At 34.2% G+C, this 22,360-nt stretch overlaps 1 protein-coding gene across 3 annotated transcripts in view; it reads right to left on the bottom strand.

Moving 5' to 3' along the window:
* The window catches only part of LOC109059203 (glutamate receptor ionotropic, kainate 2-like), a 242,839-nt gene that overhangs the window by 12,156 nt on the left and 208,323 nt on the right, over positions 1 to 22,360 (bottom strand). For all 3 annotated transcript variants that reach the window (XM_042755741.1, XM_042755742.1, XM_042755740.1), the window contains one exon: positions 15,953 to 16,178. In XM_042755741.1, coding sequence (XP_042611675.1) covers positions 15,953 to 16,178 — 226 coding nt within the window. The remainder of the gene's footprint in view (positions 1 to 15,952; positions 16,179 to 22,360) is intronic.

The raw sequence follows: 22,360 nt of genomic DNA, 5'->3' as shown, positions 1-22,360 counted from the left end.
ATACAGTGACTGGTTTACACTGGACAAATGCTTGCAAAATGTGTAGCTATGTTGAATTGTGAAGACCTTTTGGCACAGCCTTTTGAAAAATGCAGCAAAAATACTCCATTTGGTTTAGATAAGTGATATGCACTTACAGTAATTAATACAGTACAATATCTGCATTGATGCATTCAGGATGTATAGGCATACTGTTTTAATAAAAATAATAAATAAGAACATCTGTCTTTTGACATGCCTGAATATAAAGATAAATGTACTGTATATTGGTCAATTATATACATATATACTCATATATACACTTAAAATAAATTACAAATTCATATCTAAAAATTCAGATTTACATCTTACAACAGCACAAAAACCAATACATTTATATATTCAGATTTACAGGCAGCCCTGGACCGCATTACATGTCCATATCATTTTGCCAAATTATTTCTGTTATTTCAAAGGTCTTACAACAGCACAATAACCAAAACCCACAACGGAGTAGTTTTACTTTATTAATGTACTTAAGTACATTTTTCAAGTATCTGTATTTTACTGGAGTAGTTTTATTTTGAGTAACTTTTACTTTTACTTCACTACATTCCAAAGCATAAGATCATACTTTTTACTTCACTACATTTCATAAAACATATCGTTACTCCTTATAATATATCACGTGATGCGGTGTCTGACTCAAGAACTACAAGATTCTTTTCAATGAACCTTTTAAATCGGTTCGCAAATCGCACCAAACGATTCATTCACGAATTAGAATGACCTGATTGCAGCTGTTCTCGAGTCTACAACTCACTGATTCAAATGAACCGTTTAGTGCGAGTCTCCAGTGAACTGAATTCACAAGTAAGAACTGGGAGATCTTGTGAGTGCACGCGCAACTGATGCAGCTAAAAGTAAATTACTAATGTCAAATTTTAGGATTAATTATTGTAACTGAAACACATATAAAAACATATTTAGGTCAAAACTGTCAGTTGTTTGTGAACTAAATCTGCTGTAAAGGGTGATCTATTTAAGCTCACTGAAATGCTTGAATGCAGACACATCAGCATAAGTGCCTCTTAGGTAAAAAAAAATAAAAAAAATAAAAAATAAATAAATAAGGACACATTAAAATAACACAGATTAGATAAAATAACTCATGCACGTTCAAATTCCCTGCTGCCGTAACGTTAACAGTTTTATTAAAATGCTACGCATGCCCTATGTGATGTCTGTTTTTATATTGTTTATCAACAGTGTAAATTTGTATATTTTTTGGATTAACTACCCAAGTAGACAGATATGAATGTTTATTAATAACCATACTGAAAATAAGTAAATATTGTTAGCTGATGCTAACTGTCTAGCTAACAAGCTTGCTGGTGCTAAGATGAGGTCATTTTTAGATATAAAGTCCAAATATTTTTATTTAAACACCTATATAGATTAACATTACATCTGGGGGGGAAAAGAAAGGATGTGATGTTCAGAACATGGTAAATGCAGTAATTATCAAAGTGGGAAGTGATGCCCTCTGGGGGCATTTTGCCAGGCGTGTTTTTACACCACAGACAAGGTTTGAGAAGAAAAAAATCATTAAGAAAATTTTTTTTTTTCCTTAAAATGTTCACAGGCCTTATTACCAAAACTGCAGGCCTTTTTTTTATGTCATATATAACTGTGATGTTCTGCAAAACAACAAACTTTAAAACACTTTTGTCTTGCTGGTAAATATCTGATTGTCAAATGTGACCCTGGAGCGCAAAAGCAGTCTTAAGTCGCTGGGGTATATTTGTAGCAAAAGCCAAAAATACATTGTATGGGTCAAAATTATCAATTTTTCTTTTATACCAAAAATTATTAGGATATTAAGTAAAGATCATGTTCCATGAAGATATTTTGTAAATTTCCTACTGTAAATATATCAAAACTTAATTTTTGATTAGTGATATGCATTGCTAAGAACTTCATTTGAACAACTTTAAAGATGATTTTTTCAATATTTAGATTTTTTTGCACCCTCAGATTCCAGATTTTCAAATAGTTGTATCTCGGCCAAATACTGTCCTCCTAACAAACCATACATCAATGGAAAGCTTATTTATTCAGCTTTTGGATGATGCGTAAATCTCAATTTTGAAAAATTGACCCTTATGACTGTTTTTGTGCTCCAGGGTCACAAATCTGTTTTCTCTCAGGTAAATCGCAGTGAACATTACTACATCACTCTCGTCAACGTTGTCCATATCAACAACAAAAATATCTTGACTCCATATAGTGGTTATTTTGGGAAAATTCCTGGTATTTTGAGCAGTAGGATTATATTAAAAAAATGTGCTAATATAAAATTAAATTAGGTAGTCTATATAAAATTGCAAAACAAATCTATCTATCAGTACTTTTTTACTTAAGTACTTAAAAAATCTAGCACTTTTGTACTTTCACTCGAGTAAAATTTGTACTTTTCACCCTTTAACTTTTACTGGAGTAATATTTTATTATACATATCAGTACTTTTACTCAAGTAGTTGATTTGTGTACTTCGTCCACCACTGCTGGCCAGACAAATAAATATGGAAAGCAACATGATAAAAATGACAGATCATTTCCATGTTTTGCCACATAATTACGTTTTATTATGTAGGTAAAGCACATATTCAATCTATCCCTCCCTCTCCCTCACAGACACACATACATAACTTTTAAAAAAAATGTAAAAGCTACATGATATTTCTCTCAAGCGAGGTAACAACGCGGCTGTTCATGAAGAAAATTAAATTTAAGTTTCACTGTTAGTAGAGACACTGCTGCCGAACAATTTTGAGAAACACAGACTCAGAGAGGTGATATACATGCACTCTCTCTCTCTCGCTCGCTCTCTCTCTGTCTGTCTAATACCTTCATTAATATCTTCATTAATCTGCTATCAATGGCTTAAGCCTCCGTTACTAGGTCTAAAATGACATTTTGGAATTAGCAACGGAGGCGTTGGATGAGATGTGGAAGAAATTAATCCTACTCACAATAGCGTTTTAGTACAAAAACCGGACGAGTGCCTTAAATATATCATCTGATCAATGTCTTGAGGTGTGGCAACCATAGTATAAGCGTAATAATTGACTCCGGGCCATTGAATTATTAGAAAAATAATCCACACCCTAGGTGGTGGGAGTCAATTATTCCTTACATAATTTCTTATTCTGCAACAAAGACAAGTGACAGAATAAATCCTTGATCCACTCTACAGCACAGCACTGCAAGTTTCTTCAAATGCTTATATATAGAGAATGGATGTGGTACCTTTAGGAAGCAAGGACAGAAGATAGCTTAAATGTAACCAAATGATAAGGGTTTACTTGGATACTAGTAGCTCCTCATGCACAAGCAAACTTCTGACAGATGTTTGATGACATGGCTTTGTACGTGACTCTTCTTAATGATGCCTCCAGGGACGGGGCCCGTCTACTGGCTGAAAGCTGACTGGGGGGCTTTCTATTCCCACAGTTCTCAAGGGGCATGCAGCACTAACCCGGAACATTGATATACACAGCAAGTGCTACACACATTTAGCAAGACAATGAAGTCACAAGTGAAAAAGGAGCTTGCAGCGGTGCCCATACTAAAGGGTGAAGTGTGCAGGTGATTCAGCGTTAAAATACTTTTCTTCTAGCCCAGTTTACAGTCATATAAATAAAGCCATTGGTCCCACTTTATATTAAATGGCCTTAACTACTATGTACTTACATCAAAAAATAATCACAATGTACTTATTGTGTTCATGTTGTATTGCAAAATATTGCTATCGAGGTGGGATATGGGTAAGGTTAGGGACAGGTTTGGTGGTATGGGTAGGATTAAGGGTGGGTTAAGGTGTAAGGGATGGGTCAACAGTGTAATTTTAAATGTAATTACAGAAATTAATTACAGAAGTAATAACATGCAGGTATTTATTTATTTATTTTAATTTAAGTGCAATGTAAAAACATGTATGAACACAATAAGTGCATTGGACCAAATGATTAATTAACCGTCATCCGTCCCTCCCGAACCTATAACAAAAGTGTCCCTTGCGGGTCAAAATGACCCAAAGGCCAAAAATTACACTAATTTTATTTTTGGTCCAGAAAGCTTATACTGGTCCATGTGTATGTATGTATGTATGTATGTATTTACTTATTTATTTATTTATTTATTTATTTAAATATTTATGTAGGTTTTTCTTTTCTTTTATTTTGGTGATTTGTATTATATTTACCTTTTATTCTGGATATTTTTAAGAAAATATAAGCAAATAAGCAGTTTTTGTACATTATTTCAACAACAACAAAAAAAAAATAATAAAGACACAATTTCAGTCCTGTTTCATCAAAAACCAACAGTTGGCCTTGGAATTGAGTCACTGAGTGTCTCTGATGCCATCTGGTGGAGCAAAAAATTACATAAAATTGCATTTTATTTTAACAGCCACTAGAGGGGCCTATAGAACCCTATGGAGATTTTTAACTAAGCAAAACAATTGAAACATGAGAAATTAAATAATCTTTAGGCTTCAGTTTGGTTGTTTATGGATTAAAATTTACATTTAAACATTACAAAATCCATATTTTGTAAAAAAAAAAAAAAAAAAATCTAACTGATTTATAACTTAAACATACGTATATTCATACACTTTCAGAAATATGAAATAAACATAATATATATGTTTTTAAATATAAATATGATATAAACTCATTGGTCTCCACCACATCACTCAAATCTAACTGTGTCAAAAAAAAAAAAAAAAAAAAAAAAAAAAAGGAAAATTAACTCATCTCAGCAAAAAAAAAAAAAAATTATTCTATGATATTATATACAATACAATTTTTTTTTTTGTGCGTGTGTTTGTTTGTTTTAAAGTGATATAGAGTTTTTTTTCTGCATTGGGGATATTCTGTAGTCTCAGCCCTTCGTTTGGGTATAAATCTTTACTGGATTGTCTAAAATTTTGTCTAAAAAAAATAAATAATAATAATAATTCAAATGTAATGAAAAAATGCAGTTTTCTCATAAATTAATTAATCCATTAATTCCTATATGGGTCAAAATGACCCGCAAGGGACACTTTTGTTATTTATTTATTTATTTATTTTTATTATTGCACCCATTCAAACTCCTCAATTTATTTATTTTTTTATTCCCATTGCAAGTATGACAAAAGTAAAGAAATCGACCGAACGTATGGCGAAAGAGCACTTCGCAGCACTTCGACCTCGGTGCATTAATATCATCACTCCTGAAAACTCCCCCTTGCATCGCATGCATGTCGCTCTCTATTTGTGTGCACTTGCCGCACATCTTTTGCGCACTTAAGTTTGTTATTTCAAATGTAGACAAGTCAAGTCACTTTTATTGTCACATCACATGTGCTGTGGTGATGTGACAATAAAAGTGACTTGACTTGTCTACATTTGAAATAACAAACTTAAGTGCGCAAAAGATGTGATATGTGAATGGCCCCTTAAAGTACATTCATGACTATATTCAAAAACACTTACACTTTTAAAAGTGCACTTTGTATTAATGTCTAATTAAAAGTTTCATATTTAAACATTGTTTTTAATCTTTTGTTGTGATTTCAGTGCAGCTACACTGAAACAAATGTGTAATTTCCGATGTATTTAAATACATAAAAGTTTTAATAGAAATTAAATTAGATATTAATTTGGCCTAAATGCTTGTCAGAACATTCAGAGATGCACTTTATATTTTAATAGAAGCTATTATGAAATTATATAAAAATATGTACTTAAGTCCTTACTTAAGTTCTACTTAGGTAAGCTCAATTAATTACATTATTAATAGCATTAAATTATAAGACATCTTCATTTAATTGTAATGAACATGCAAATAGTTGTCTGAAACTTTACAATCAATTTGCACTTAAGTATATAAAATTTAAAGTGTATTATTTCTGTAATAGGTACTACTGTATTTTAAAAAAAAGAAAAAAAAGTTCAGTTAATTACATTTAGTATTATTTATAATACATATTCATTTAATTGCAATTAACATGTAATTTGCTGTCTAAAAACATTACAATCAGTTTGCAATATATTGCATTTAAAGTATATTAGAATACAGTATATTCAGTAATAAGCACTATTTTTAAGGCTAAAATGCTGTTCTTTCACAAGAAATGACATGTCATTCTCATGTCATTCCAAACCTGTGTTCTGTGGAACAAAAAAGAGGATACTATGTATGGTGAAAAACAGCTGAAACATTTTTCAATGTCAATGGGTTAAAATCAAATTAAAGAGAAAGAAAAGAGAAAAAAAAAAAAAACAAAACATACTGTTCCAATCATTCCAATCATACAGGTTTAGAATGACGTGGAGGTTAGGGAAAAGTGGCTATTTCATACCAGAACAGAGGCAGAGCTGAATGTGAATTTACAGTGGATTGTCAGCGACTACTGCCTTCCTGAAACACCGCTGCCACCGATTTGAGGACTTCATGCATTTCACCTGCTTGTCACTTTCACCTGTCTCAGTATAAAACCAGACGTTCATCTGTGCCAAGAATTAACATATTTTCATTTAAACATCTAATTAAACAACACACCAAATCGCAGATGGTTTGAACACTGGCCCTGTCTGTTCCAGTGCAGGAATGCTTGCCAGAAAGACTTGGGCTTCTCTAGCCATCACAGTTTCAACATTAATTCATCCTGCTGACTGTGTGCTGCTGAAGTCAACAAGATATATGCTAAACGCGTGCCTGTATGCAGTCGGCCTATGTTAACTGATTCCAAAAGGGTAGGATTAGCAATGGAAATGGCCTGTGCTGAGCTGTCTGGGAATGGCACACAGGGGAGTGATGATGCATCCTTTTTCATGTGCCCTGCATTTGTGCAACACAATGCAATCCCATGACACACGACTGCCAAGCTAAAAACACCCTCACTGGGTTGTCTGTTAGACAGCATACCTGACAGATTTGAGCCTGCTGAGTGACAAAGCATTAATATCTGCAAGACGAGGCACTTGATAGCCGGATTTCGCTGTCCATGTGGAAAAGCCTGGATACCACCTTAATCCATTCATGGTTTGGAGGTCTGTGTGCTGGTTTAAGATATTCTAGGCTGTTTAGTCCCTGACACATGGACAATTAATGATTATATGGTTTATAGCACAATAGTGTCAGAACACCTGGATGAATATTCACCTTCTGGAAAGCATGCTGCCTTGATCAGCCAACTTTATTACTAGTGTAATAGAGAACGAGGATGGGAAACAATGAGTAAAAGAGAGGGAACAAGATTAGGAAATAATGCTAACAAGTTTAAAAATTATAAACAGCATGCCTTACAGCGACAGAGCTTCGGTTTCAACATCTGTCCCTTTTTCAAATAGCTACAGGGTAAATTATTTGGTAGACTCAGTCTCTGATGGCATGGCCGCAGTCTGTTCAAGTCAAGCTAGTCATATTTATTTGCATAGAACTTTCTCATAGTCTATGTTGTTTCAAAGCGGCCTTACATATAAACAATGAATCAGACCATCTCATGCATACTGCGTACGAAAAGAGTGGCTGGCTTCTCTAAAACATCTGCGATTCAGGATGCACTAGTCTATTCAGAAATAAAGTCTTGTGAAGGTTGTGGGATGTTAAAGTTGGCATGAAATGAAAATTCACCTTATCTATTTTCTAAGTGCATGTTATAGAATAGGGCTATTCAAGAGTTACAAGAGGTCTGCTCTCTATGTTTCGTTCCCAGCAGAGGTGCAGACAATACTTATTTGAAAAGGTTATACATTTCCATTTGGGTAGCAGTAGAACTTTGTAAAAAAAAAAAAAAAAAAAAAAATTCCTAAACAGTAAAAATATCAAACAAAGATGATAATACTCCCCAACAACACAACAGCAATCAATCAATAAAAAACATAATCAATAATACTATTATTATTTTTACATTTAGATACCTATTTATGGCACAAGGCTATGCGATGTGTAGGGGGTTTCAGGTTTTCAGAGCAATTTTATATTTTGCTTAAAGTAAGTATCTACTGGTTTATTTGAATGGAATCATACAGTATATGATAAATACAAATAATCGTATTTGCTGCATTCTCGTTTTAACGTGGTGTTTTAGTGAATGTATCCACTTATTTTGCTAACCATGTCATCTGCATCTCTTGCAGCACTTTCAGTTTTTATCAGGGGAGAGAAGCGACACACATGGAATGAATAGGCCTAGAATGTAGTGTGTTTGGCTTTAGATCAAAATATTATAGGATACAGAGCCAAAAGATCATTACCATAAATGACCCTGAGCGCTTGCTGGGTGTACTTGCTAGCGTTGTTTTGATGCGCTGGAACATTTGACCTGTTGGAATAAAGCTGGGGTCCAAAACAGACCACGGTTCGATACTTTTTAGGACCCCCGTTATAGAACTTATTGTCAACAATTCATCATTTTAACCGTGGCCCAGTGGTTAGAGAGTTTGACTCTTAACCTTAAGGTTGTGGGTTCTATTCTTCTGGCAATACCACCACTAATGATGTGCCCTTGAGCAAGGCCCCGAAGCCCCAACTGATCCCCGGGTGCCGCAGCATAAATGGCTGCCAACTCGTGTGTGTGTTCACTGCTGTGTGTGTGTGCACTTGGATGGGTTAAATGCAGAGCACAAATTCTGAGTATGGGTCACCATATTTGGCTGTATGTCACGTCACTTTCACTTTATTTATTTATTTTTATTAATTTTTTTAAGCATTTTGGCCTCATAAAATTTAATCAAAATGTAATAATTGGATCTTCTGGTGAAAACGACAGACATCTTTTGAGTGATGTATGCAGGACCCTTCAGTCATTTAGTCAGCTTAAACACACATCTCAAAACCCACCCTACATTTTTACATCACTATACAAAAGAAAACATATGTCGCTACTTCTGTTTCATTGCAGATTTAAGCTGGTGTTGACAAAGAGCTGCTCACTGGATTTGCCTTTTCAGGTCAGTGACATCAAGATGCTCAGTGTTGTTTTTAAGGCGCTTAGGCTATCTAGATATTCACAGGAAAAACTGTATATTCAGCTTTGGTTTCTAAGTTAAGTCCTTTAAAAGATGTCCTTTTAAAGTTCAAAAGTTAATAAGATGTGTTAAAATAAATACATATGAATCAATCAATTTTACTGAAGACACACAATCGCTTCATATGATGAAGGATTTTAGTCACATATAAACATTAATCAACAATATACAGCACATCAAATATGGTTGATGTCTCAGGTTTCATTAAAAATATATTCATTTGTGTTTCAAATATGCAAACAAGTCTTATGAGTTTGAAACAACATAAAGGTGAGTAACTCAGGACAGAATTTTCACCTTTGGTTGAACTTTGAAAAACCTAACTAACTTTAGTTGATCAGTTCACTTGCCAGTAAGACAGTCTCTTCCTAAATGAGCAGTTCTTGGTAAGAACATACTGCAAAATGAACCTAACTTTATTCCAAGATTTTAAAAGTCCAATTATTCGGTAGAATGTGACTCTAGATCACTGATCAGGACTGAGGATCAATATTCAGCTCCCCTGTTAAGAAATGTAGCTGTCCTTCTTTTAATCAGAATATTTCTCACCATCTAAGTATTGACATTCCCTGCAATACAGGCTCAGTAATGTTCTCTTTGAACATTTACTTCCTCTCGGTCTAATGACTTGATAACCGTGTATGTAGTGTTTATCAGTTGTAATGCAGAGAATTTTTCAGTTGTCCCTGGAACTTTACTGACCAGTGTATGACAAGTATTTCCAGATTGTTTTTTCTACATAACACAACTCTCAGAAAAAAAAAAGCTGTCACTGGCGCGGTACCCTTCAAAAGCTACTAATATGTACAAATTAGGTACTACTATGTACAGATATTTAAGGGTAAATAAGGTACAAAGATGTACATTTGAGGTTTTCTACCTTAGGGTGCTGTTCCAGTGACAGCTTTTTATCAACATCAGGGGCGGACTGGCTATCTGGACAGTATGGAGAAGTCCAGAACAGCTGTCCATCCAAAGGCTGTCAGTCTGACTGGTTCATCATCAAAGAAAAAGTGTCAGATAAAGTGTCGTTGACAGCCGACAAAAGGGGACGCCAAATGCAATCTATTTTTGCTTATAAGAAATCGAAACTGCCGTATATGGCCTGCAATGTCTTTTAGTACGGCCCGCTGGATCATTTTAGACTCGGATGATCAATTTTAAAATATTTGAAATGTAAGTCACATAAAGATTGCTTTCAGTTTAATACTATCTTCAACCAGGAGAGGTCGCTAGTTTCCAGCCGCTCCCCATATTAATTTCTTTCACTAATATTAGCAAATAATAAATAAAAAACTGACCATGAAAACAGCATTTTCCAGTCAAGATGGTAAACAGCTTATCTTTTTTCTAAGTTCAATATGTTTGGAGTGTTTGGAAATCTGTTATTTAAATCGTCATCACACCACTACAACAGGGACGCCAGAATTGCACTTGCCTCAAATTTCAAAGGTAAAATGCATTGTCAACAAAAGCTTTTTGCCAAATGCATAACAGAAATGTTTGCACTGAACTATGTTCTTAGGGTTTCCGCAGGTCCTTAAAAAGTCTTCAGTTAAATCGTTTAAATTTAAGGCCACGAAAACTCTAAAATGATACAAAGTCTTAATTATTAGAGGTCTTAAATACGGGGACAGAAAGACAAAAATTGCAATATAGATTAGTATGTAGATTAAATTTCAAAATGCTATGATTTCACTGAATAAACTTGAGCGCTGCACGTTTCAAAGGCAGGCAAGCTGCTTTGTGCTGCGGTTACCGGGGAAACTGCTATATTTCTGCAGTTCCGAAAGTGAAACTCGCTGCTGGCAGAGAACGAATTTGCTTCAATAAGCCCGGCTACTATTTTTGCTACATATTTTTAAATGTGAACCAGTGGATAGACAAAAAGCTAATGCATTATAAAAATGTTATATTGTTATAAAACAATTAAGACACTAAGATATATTTATTTAATTTAATATAATAATTGAATAATAATAGTCTAATTGTTTAAATTCATATAATAATTAATACTTTTGACTCTTACCTTTTATTAAAAATTGTTTAAAGGATGAAATGTGAAGTGCAGGACTTAAAAGGTCTTTAAAGCTTTTAAGTTTTATTAAAAAAATCCTGCAGTTACCCGGTTTTTAAGGTACCATTTGGAATAACTATTTATTTATTCATTTTTAATAAACCCTTTTTAACTGTGCTCTTACGTTGTTTTGAGAATGTTCTGTAATAAAAAATAGGACCTGTTTACATTTGTTTGTTGCAAATTTACAGACAATGTTTATTTGTCGGGGTTATATTGCTGACAACAAAGTTTTCCTTCTGAATTAGCTTAACTGCACACGTTTTATAGTTAATAAAATCTTTAAAAACAAATTACATTAATTATACTAATTTTCTTCAATAAAAAGGAAATTGAGTAAGACGGTGTAAAAGGTGTGTGAACTTTTATTTATTAATCTGGCCCTTGGTATAAAGGAGAAAAAATGTTGGCCCTCGTTACTATCAAAGTTGCCCATTCCTACTATAGAGCATATAGCCTATGAGCACTATATTAAAATCCCAGGACACCCCGGCCCTAGTCCGAACGTTCACTGCTATTTACTACGTCACATCGTCACACACACACACACACACACAGAGAGAGCGAGAGAGAGACGTGTGAATTCTCAAATTGAAGAATTCTGTTGTTTCAGTTTTCTAGATTCTAGGTTTATGCTTATTATTGTCATATTATACATTTTGCATTCTGCTCTTTTTCTATAGATTTCAAGTATTTTAGTTCATACAATAATACATTTATTTCAATCCCCTACTGAAAAAAAAAAAATAATTATGAACCATCACATAATTTGTAATGGTTTTACTGGTTGTAATGAAATTCCGTTGGTTTTAATGGAAACTGTAATGGTGCCTGTTGGTCTCTACTGTTAATTGGTTGCCTTCTGTTGGTGGCTTTTGTTAAAACCATAAAATCCTAATGTAATATGTCCCTAAAAACACACTACATGATACCATTATTTAATGGTTTTAATGGTTGAAAGTTGATGGTTTGTAGTGGTATTTGTAGTTGAAATCATTTTCTGTGATGGTTTTGATTGTTTTTGTCAGCAGGGTCACCATGGGTTTTGTGATGTTATTTGGCATAAATGCGACAGAATTGCTGTAATAATGTGAGACTGTAGTGACTGTTTGTAGTTTTGGTGAGCCTATTTGGGAGAAAATCCAGGGCCGTTTTTCACTCCCAGTCCGTCCCTGATCAACATCAAAAGTGAAATCTATGACAGAGGGGAATATTATTATTAGCATAATTATTTAAATAATATGTTGCTTTTGTGTGGGCTGGGCAACAATTAAATGTATTAATCGCATTGTTATGCACAAAATTCAATAATGAATTCAAAAGTAGTGTATTGTGCACTTCTTCATTTAAAAGTACTGCTATATGAACAAAAGCGCAATAGCATTTGGTTTGCAAACAGTTTAAGCAATTTTTTTTTTTTTTTTTTTACACAGCAGTGTTCCTTTTACATAGTAGCAGTTAAAAAACTACTAAGGCATAGACCAAACTACTTAAATGTTTTTTTTTTCTTCTTTGCTGTTATGTTGTTATATGCTTCATTGTCTCGTTCAGTGTGGAAACTTCTTGTTTCGTTTCTAGTCAGGACATGATGTCATCCTATCATTACATCTCATTAACATCTTCATACACTTTTTTTTTATAACTTTACCAAAAGCTTATTATATGGCATTCCAATTGGAATAAGAATATATTTTAAGGTGTCTTTTACTATAATACATGCACAGTTAGTGGCATATGCCAGGTAGTGGGAAGCTTCTGGGCAAGTGTCCAATCTGCAGGCAGATTAATCTCTACTTCAAAATTGAATGAACATATTAGACACACAAAGCCACATAATACTGAACACAACACACCAGTGCATACACAGTACACTGAATGAGTGAAACAAAGCTAACATTTTACATTCATTTGGCTGATTGACTTGGAGCTTGAGGCAGAGGAATCAGGCTTCAGAGGTGGCCAAATAGCTTTTGATCTTACATTAAGTTGCCTTATCCTTTCTTGGTTATTTTGGTCCTTTCAAAGCAATTCTGCATGTAATGGATCACACTGTTTTATATCCGATATGATCGCATGCTGAAGCAACATGTAGAAGCAACATATTACTAGTAATAATATTACTTTCCCCAGGAACTAGTAGTGTAACTAACTACAAATAAGATTTCAGCAATATTACAGTTACCATCCATAAAATATCTATTCAGTGTTACTTTTGTTGCCTCACGCCCACTGATTTGAAATCCAGCAATCCACTCATCTCTAGATCCATTTTCATAATAGTCAAATTTGACAAGAACATTGTTGTCAAATGTAAATCGTGGCATTACGCACTCTTGCATTAAAGGCTTGTCCACCCACATCCCTTTGATCTTGATATACATTATTCCCAACTATTATCAAAAGTCTTTCTAGAATCTTGCGCGAATATTGACAACATACATGTACAAACATGAAAAATAATTGCACCTGGGTAACAGCTGCATTAGCTGCCATTAACATCAAGCTACATGTGACAATTTCTGAGATTAATCACATGCTATCGGAATAATCGTAAATATGAGTTTCCTAGTTGGAAATTGGACATGAATAGGCCATTGTTGAGTGGGCCATAAACTTTAAACATGGCGGAGGAGAGAAAGAATATTTAGATGCAGTGAATGTTTATATGGTTACCAATGAATGGGACGCTACAACTTACTCAAAACCTGTTAAATATTAAACATTAATTCTATACATTTTAGACTAAATATGAGTTCCTCAAGAAACAGGCAAGAATGAACTCATGAATGGGCTGTCCACCATCATTCCTATTATTTGTCCTATTATTTATATAAAAACAAGTAATTCCAACTTCACACGTGGGAAGTATAGGAAATTTCGGTTTTGGTCCTACAATGAGGAGGAAATATGTTATGTGTAGCATTTTATAAAAAGCTAATTGTTAAAGTGCTGGAAGCGGCTAATGCTCATCAGATCAGGTTATTCACTAGAAAATGAATAGAAATGATGATTCTGTCTGAAGAAATATTCAGAAAGATGTGCACATATGAAGTCTGAATTGGAGAAAGGGCACCATTACCGATTTTGTGGAGTGTAATAAAAAAAGTAATGAATCACTGTTGACAGGAAGTAATAAGTAAAGTAATAATATTACATTTGAAAGCAGTGAGTAATAAAAAAACAAACAAAACAAAACAAAAAAAAAAACAATAGTGTTACATACATATATATATTTCTATATATATATATATATATATACTTGTATTTGTAGTGTACTTCAAATCTTAAAATACTCTCTCTCTCTCTCTCTCTCTCTCTCTCTCTCTAAATACTCTCTCTCTCTCTCTCACTCTCTCTCTCTCTCTCTCTCTCTCTCTCTCAACTGAGGACAGTTATTTCTTCTTACATTATCTTCTAAATTTCTGCTGCTGACACAGCCCGCAGCCGCATGTTTAAAAGAATTAAGATAATCTGCTACTGAGAATGATAATCTTATGCACAGGGGGAAACACCTTACAGTTTCTCTTTGCATTTATTCATCTCATCCATTCATCTATTTCATGCACGTTTGCCTCGGGGTCCGCATTTCTGCACATTCACTGAGCCGCTAAGCTGCGTTCAGAGATGCTAACCTCAACTGCTTCACCTTCACTGACAGAGCCAGACAGTCATTAATCAAAATGAAATGAAGATTTGCGTCAGTGCTGCATACACTTCTGCATGGCAGAGATGTGTTGATAAATGACTGTGTTTCTCATTTCAATCAGTCTGTTCAAATGATTCATGTTTTCGTTGAGGTGTACGACGGATATTTTTTTGAAAGTTAATGCTGCTGAGACTATGTATTTTGGCACAATAGAAATTGTTTTCATTTGAATATGCAGATTTGCTTAGCTCTTGGCAAATAGATGACTGATTATTTATTAGGGCAGTGAAATGAATATCTGCAGCAGCCATTCCTCGGGATATTGATTGACAATTAAAAAAACACTGTAGGATTAGCGATCACTGTTTTGGGGGTATAAGATTAAACCTGGATTTTAGGTACCATCCAGATATCGATCATATTTTAAAAGCAAATTTAAAAAAAAAAAAAAAAAAGAGTAAATCCTGATGTAAATTTAAAAATTAAAATAATTAAATGGTTTCGTCTGGTCAGAGGAGAACTGGCCCCCTGACTGAGCCTGGTTTCTCCCAAGGTTTTTTCTTTCTCCGTTCTGTCACAGATGGAGTTTTGGTTCCTTGTCACTGTTGCCTCTGGCTTGCTTAGTTGGGGACACTTCATTTACAGCGATATCGTTGACTTGAATGCAAATGATTGCACAGATACTATTTAAACTGAACTAAGCTGAATGATGAAATCACTGAATTCAATGATGAACTGCTTTAACTGTCATTTTGCATTATTGACACACTGTTTTCCTAATTAATGTTGTTCAGTTGCTTTGACACAATTTGTTTTGTATAAAGCGCTATATAAATAAAGGTGACTAAATGGCTATGTGCCTAGTAATAAAAGGACATGCAATTAACAAATCATATTGACTGCAAAAAGTGGTAAAATGCAAAATATTTCTACCTGATTTAAACCATATAAAGTAGTTTTAGTGCTATAAATTAACATGTGTGTTAGATTGATTCAGCAATATAAAATTGTTTGACTTGAATGAATCCAGATAATTTATATGTTAGCATTTTATTCAGTGTAAGCTTAAAACATGAAACTATAATGCAGTTATAAATTCAATTCAGTTGTCAAGTAAATGTAAACTGATAAATTATTCAAATAAGACTGATAAATATGCCTTACCCATTGGGGTGCCAACCCCATAGGCCTTGGAGTCTATGAGGCCTCCGATCTGTGTGAGGTTGCAGTTGCGCTGAGTGACAAATTCAATGGTGGTGGACTCCATAAGGAAAGCATAATCTGAGGTGAGTACACGTTCAATTCCTTCCTCGATGCTCTTCACCATCACCGAATGTCTTCGACTGCTCATGAACTCCCACATCTTATCATACGTGGAGATCTTTGTTTTCTGGGACAAGAAGTCAAATTTATTATCAGACTTCTGCTTTTTGACACATAATATACTTTCCTTCCATTATGGCATTAAATTCACACATTTCAATGGCAAACAGAACAGAAAATATCTGAGCTCAAAACAACAACAATATAATAATAAATCTAAAATAGGAAAGAAACGCTGCAATACACAACAGCACAGCAAAATATTGACAAGTACTAAAGTCTTTTTAGAGAAATACATTAATGACACTTTTATTTGGAAATGGAATCAAGACAGGCTAATAAAAGTAGTCACTTGCGCTCTTTGCATGAATGAATTTAATCATCAATGCTGAATAAGTATGGAACATATAAATCATGTTTGTTATATGCATTGTTTCACTGATTTACAGATTTGTGTTTTTGTACTGACATTGGTTTAGACCAGTATTTAGAAATACTTAAATATATTAAAATAAATTAAATAAATGTGGACATATATAATTATAAACATTTAAGTAACATCATGTATTATAAAATAAATAAATAAATAAAAATCAACCTATGAAATCTTTGAATTCACTATTATGAACCTCAATGATTGTCTCTAAAGTCGCATGCCTACAAATACAAATGAGATCACACAGAATTATCAACCACCCACAGACCAGCTTTTCTTGCTCACACTGCTCTCCTGCTGGGAACACAAAGCATATGCAGGTATTTTTCAAAATAATCTTTTTAGGAAGAGTCATACAGCTATTGGTTAAAATGTCAATTTTTTGCCCCCTTTACATGATTACTAGGGCACAAATTGTGGCAGAAGCACACAAATCTGTTTATGACTAATCCTGACTAATCTCCAAAACTGAAATGTTTACCAACAGCATGTAAATTAATACCATCTTATTCCAGTAGAACTGCAAATAAACCCGTAATCAACTTAGATATTAAGGTTAGTAGCAAGAGAAATTGTTGTCAATTGCAAAGAATCTTCAACCATTTTAAAACTCAGGTCTTTCTGTGCCTCTGAGAACACATTTGATGGCATTTGAAACCTAATTAAGTCACATACTCAAGGTCCTGCCTACCATTATTGTGTGTAATGACTTTTTGTGGCCGGTCGATATTTTAGATCAACTGGGTGATTTGCCAAGTGTCTATCAGAATCTTCTGGAGTTACCCTTGACAAATCAGCCGATTGCACATGTAAACTACTCCTGCTGATGAGGCAAAACCATAAGGGCCAAGATAGATAGACTGAAAGAGAGACCAGGAAAGTAAAATCTCATGTAATAAATAGCCAAATAAATATTCCTTCTCATTGGTGTATTGTACTACTCAACTTGTATACAACTTGTATATACATTTTTGTGAAGGCAGTCCACTAGGTTTTGGAACAGAGCTTACCAATGGATCATATGCCATGAAAAAAAAATATATATATATATTTTGTGAGGTGTGAGGTGACAAAAGTTCCCCAGTGTCAGTTCTCTAGCATTTATATCTCATTTTCATGTCATTCTTCCTACAATGCTGTGATGCTGTTTGTGTATTTCGGTTGATTTGAGATTGTGTGGATTGATTAGTGGTGATTTGTCGAATACTTTGATCATGCTGAAGTGCTCACAGATTGCACTACTTAAATCTGCTCTTAGTTCTCGATCTGTTCTGATGCTTTGATTAATTTATGGCATACAACAATCAGACCCAAAGCATTCTCCGCTGTTGCTGTTATTGTTACAGATGACAAGAGAATAAAAAAATAAACAAATTTATTGTCTGTTCTGACTCTGAGACAAATGGTAGAGAAATTGATTTGTTCTGATAAATAGACATTATTGTAGGAGTATTGTGTATTTTTTTTATTATTATTATTATTTTTTTTTTTTATAAAAAATGTATATGTTCCAGATATAAAATATTTAACCAGCGTTTTGAATGAAAAGGAACATCCATCAGTTTTCACTGAGAAACATACACAGAGCACACAACATTATTGATGTATTGGATGTGTGAAAGTAATCATATGAGCCTGTTGTTGACTCCTGTGTGGACATTTTTTTTTTTTTTTTTTTTATGCACAAAATTCAATAATGCATTCAAAAGTAGTGTGTGCACTTTTTTTTCATTTAAATAAGTACTGCTATATGAACAAAAGTGCAATAACATTTGGTTTGCAAACACTTTAAACAAATAAGATGCTTTTTTTACAGCAGTATTCCTTTTACACAGTAACAGTTAAAATGTTTCTTGTAAATCTCAACTTATAACATTAAATAGCGCCGTGACATACAGCCAAGTATGGTGACCCATACTCAGAATTCGTGCTCTTCATTTTATGCTGCGGCACCCGGGGAGCAGTTGGGGGTTCGGTGCCTTGCTCAAGGGCACCTCAGTCATGGTATTGCCAGCCCAAGACTCGAACCCACAACCTTAGGGTTAGGAGTCAAACTCTCTAACCATCAGGCCACTACTTCCCTTTAATGTAATCAAATTAAATATAAAACAAGCAATATTTCAATGCACAATAAAAAAATTTTTTATAGAAAAATATTCAGTTTGTTAAAGAAAAACAAGTTATGCTCAGAGTCCTAAGCCTCCATCATAACATTATAACAGGCACCTTCCTATTAGAGACCTGCACTGTTGCGGGACCTAACACAGCAGAGTGCGTCACGGGACAACTCTTGATGGGCGAGTCGAGTGCTGGTGCGGGCGGGTAGAGACTTGTGTGTGTGTGGGATGCGGGAGAATAAGAGCCTAAATAAATTGATTGGGGTCATTCATGTTAGCACTGATGCAGTCTTAGGCCCTTCCCAAATGCTCTCATTGGTTGAGATGCGTGATGTCACTCATCCCAAGCCAGCACTGATCAACATCCCACCCCTCCTGTGAACCCTGGTTGGTCTGTGTGTATTCAGGGACAGTGAGCAATTAATGTGTCAACGAGATAAGGCATTAATGTGTCAATGCACAATAAAATAATTGTCGGAGTTAAACAATTAATGTGTCAACGAGATAAGGCGTTAACTTGCCCAGCCCTAATATATATATATATATATATATATATATATATATATATATATATATATATATATATAGGCTGATATAAAGTCTGTGGTGAACACATGCTCAAGATATTTTTTTTTTTTTCATTGAAAAAATAACACTGCAATATTTTAAGCTTTTACTAATCTTGAAAGATGTGATTGCTAACAAGTGTCTAAAAAGGTTTGTTAAATAAAGACTTAAAGAGTTTGCAGAAGGTAATTGGTGGTGATGCTGAAGTCATGTGACTGTGGTGTAGTTCATTTATAGTTTACATTTGAGATTTTTAGATCTGGCAATTGTATTTAGGCATCATAATCCATAAAAGTTATGTTCATTTTTGAAGATTCATAATAAACAGTGTGTAAGAATCACTAACTTTTGCTGATCAAAAAGCTTATTGTGTGAAATAATCTAAAGGCCAATGGAAAAATCCTACTGGGTCTTTGTTGAGGGAACCAAGCTGATGCAAACTTCTGGGCTGACCTACAAGTATACGTCATCACTCTATTGGCTGAGACAGTGGTGGAGTGCTTAAAAAGATTGGCGGTTCAAATTCCCAGACAATTAAAAAGTATGCTGCACCCATGTTAGCTATTCTTTACTTCATGTGGTTGAGGCTTACACTGCCATGGAACAACTTCAAACCATCACATAAATATTAAAATGAAGCACTCTAAAAGGACGGATAAGGATCTTAATTGATGTCTAAATGTGTCCACATCTCTGCTTAAGAATGCAGGCCTCGAGTATCCAGAGCTGAATGTTAAGCAGTATGAGCCTACATTACAGTGAATGGCCCATTATTCCTTAATAAACTTTAATGTTGTGTAAAACACATTTAAACTGCATTTAAACTCCACTTATCATATGCGACTGTGAAGTACTACCACATAATGGTTTCATATTAAAACAGAAGACTAGGAAGCTTCAGGGGTTTGCATTTCAACTGAAATGCAGTGTAGTTCTCAGGTTTCCAGATGTTGGAGCAGTGGCATAAAATAGACAATAAATTTAAATGTATTTACATTAATTTCATATTAAATTATGAGTTATTATGTTATTATAACATGAAAGTATTTTTTTTTTTAATTGATGTTCTGACTTGAACATATTGTATACACAAATCAATTTGAGTAATGTAATGAGTAGTATTTAAAAATCAAACAAGAAAGTCAAATTAAATAAAAGTGTTAAACACAACTATGGTATTAAATGTTTAAGTCAATTGCAGTTATTACATATTTATTAAAGTGTTATTATCATTTTATAACAAATGTAATGTAATCACAATTAATCACAGTTTTTGTAGCTAACATGTTAATGGAGTCCTTAAATAGTAATACATGTTAAATAGCAATTTTACTAATACTAACTGTTATATAGTAAATATTTTTGTGACGTAAACTGAATGGATTGAGCAATAAATCCAGAAAAGATAAGAAGACTTTATCATAAATATCCTCACTAAATATTTGAGTTCTCCAGCACACAATGCTGTGTAGATTGCTCGTCTTTTCTCCATGTGAGATATTCCAGAGAGATGCCTGTGTGCAATGAAGGAGATCAGTCCAAAGCAAACATCTCCTGGCCTTACCCTGGCTCAGCCACTAATAATGATGCTGGAAACTACAGCAGGCAGGTGGCTGTCCATTTTAATTCACATTCTCATTATATTGACACACGCAGGAAGGTGACAGTCTTTGTGAAGCCATACAACAGTTTAACAGGATACATCTCACACAGACCAAGATGTGAAGATATTTTTTAAAAAAGCTGCTAACTGTTCAAATTACAAAAAAGCAGACGCGTAGGTTGTGCCATGAGAAAGAAACAGAGAGACTGTATGTGCACAAGGAAAGGAGCATCCACAGGGAAGGGTGTGTGGTTATGTATGCATGTTTGTGTGTGTGCATAATTGCAGAAAGTCTCTTGGGTCTCTATTGTTAGACTTGTCAAAATGCCTTTGATTAGGCCTTATATAAATATATATAACACATAACTGCATCTTTTTAAAATATCAAATGTGCCTTGTGTGTATACCCTATCCACAACATTCAAACAAATATAAATATTTACTGATTGTTTGCACAATTTCTTTCAGCATATTTCATGAAAGTGTTAGTGGAGGGCATAAAACACATTAATGCAAAATAGCATGTTGCAGATTTTCAAAAATTCCACCGCACATGCCTGATCTGAGCAATCGGATGTCGAAGGAAAGAACAAAAGAGTGTGATGGAATTCTCTGAGCAGAATACTAGAAAGTCTCAGACCTCCTATATAGTTACACTTTTTTTTAAGGAACCAATTCTCACTAGTAACTGAGAACTGAGGCGGGAGCACCAGCTTATATGCATTTAAAGGGACAAAGACAAAAACGGCGCGTTTTGGCTCATACTCTAAAAGTGGCTAAGGAGCACCTAAAGGGTCATGGTGGTGGAAAAAAATCAGAGTGAGTGAAAAAATTTGGGGTGGGAAGAAAAAATATTTTTCAGAATTTTTTGCGTTCTCTCACAAAACTTTTGCGTTCCCTCGCAAATCTTTGTGCTCCCTCGCAAAACTTTTGTGTTCTCTCACAAAGATATTTGCGTTCCCTGGCAAAACATTTGCGTTCCCTCGCAAAACTTTTGCGTTCTCTCGCAAAACCAGTTGAGTTCATACAAACACTTCCTGTTTACTTTACAGCTTGTAGTGGTTCATACAGCTCCATAAGTTCACAATGGAGGGGTTCATAGAGTTTTGTTTTGAACTTGGACGAAATAGTCAGTTCATGCTTATTAAGGCACGGTTCTGGGACATTCTAAAACGCTTAATAAAAAACACTGGATGACTAAATTCAGTTCACACCTTATTAATAAAGCATACAGACAAGCAGAATAGCCCAGAAAATGAACGTAACCTGGTAAATTGCACTTTAAGCGTAGGCTATACCTCATAGAAAGAAAACGCTTAATTAATGGACTTAGACAGTGGTATAAAATAGCAGAATTCGGTATACAGTTTATTAATAAATGATACATAAAAGCAGGTAAACCCAGAAGAACAGAAGTGTTTTCTTACCATAAAGAAAATGCTGAGTTTTATTTTAAACTTGGACTCAAGTTCAAATACAGTCAGCTTTGCTTATAGTTTAAGGCTCGGTTTTGGGACATTCTAAAA

The sequence above is a fragment of the Cyprinus carpio genome, unplaced genomic scaffold, assembly GCF_018340385.1.
Source record: "Cyprinus carpio isolate SPL01 unplaced genomic scaffold, ASM1834038v1 S000006746, whole genome shotgun sequence".
Lineage (NCBI taxonomy): Eukaryota > Metazoa > Chordata > Actinopteri > Cypriniformes > Cyprinidae > Cyprinus > Cyprinus carpio.
Note: the sequence above shows the minus strand (reverse complement) of the source record. Positions and strands in the feature narration are given on the sequence as shown.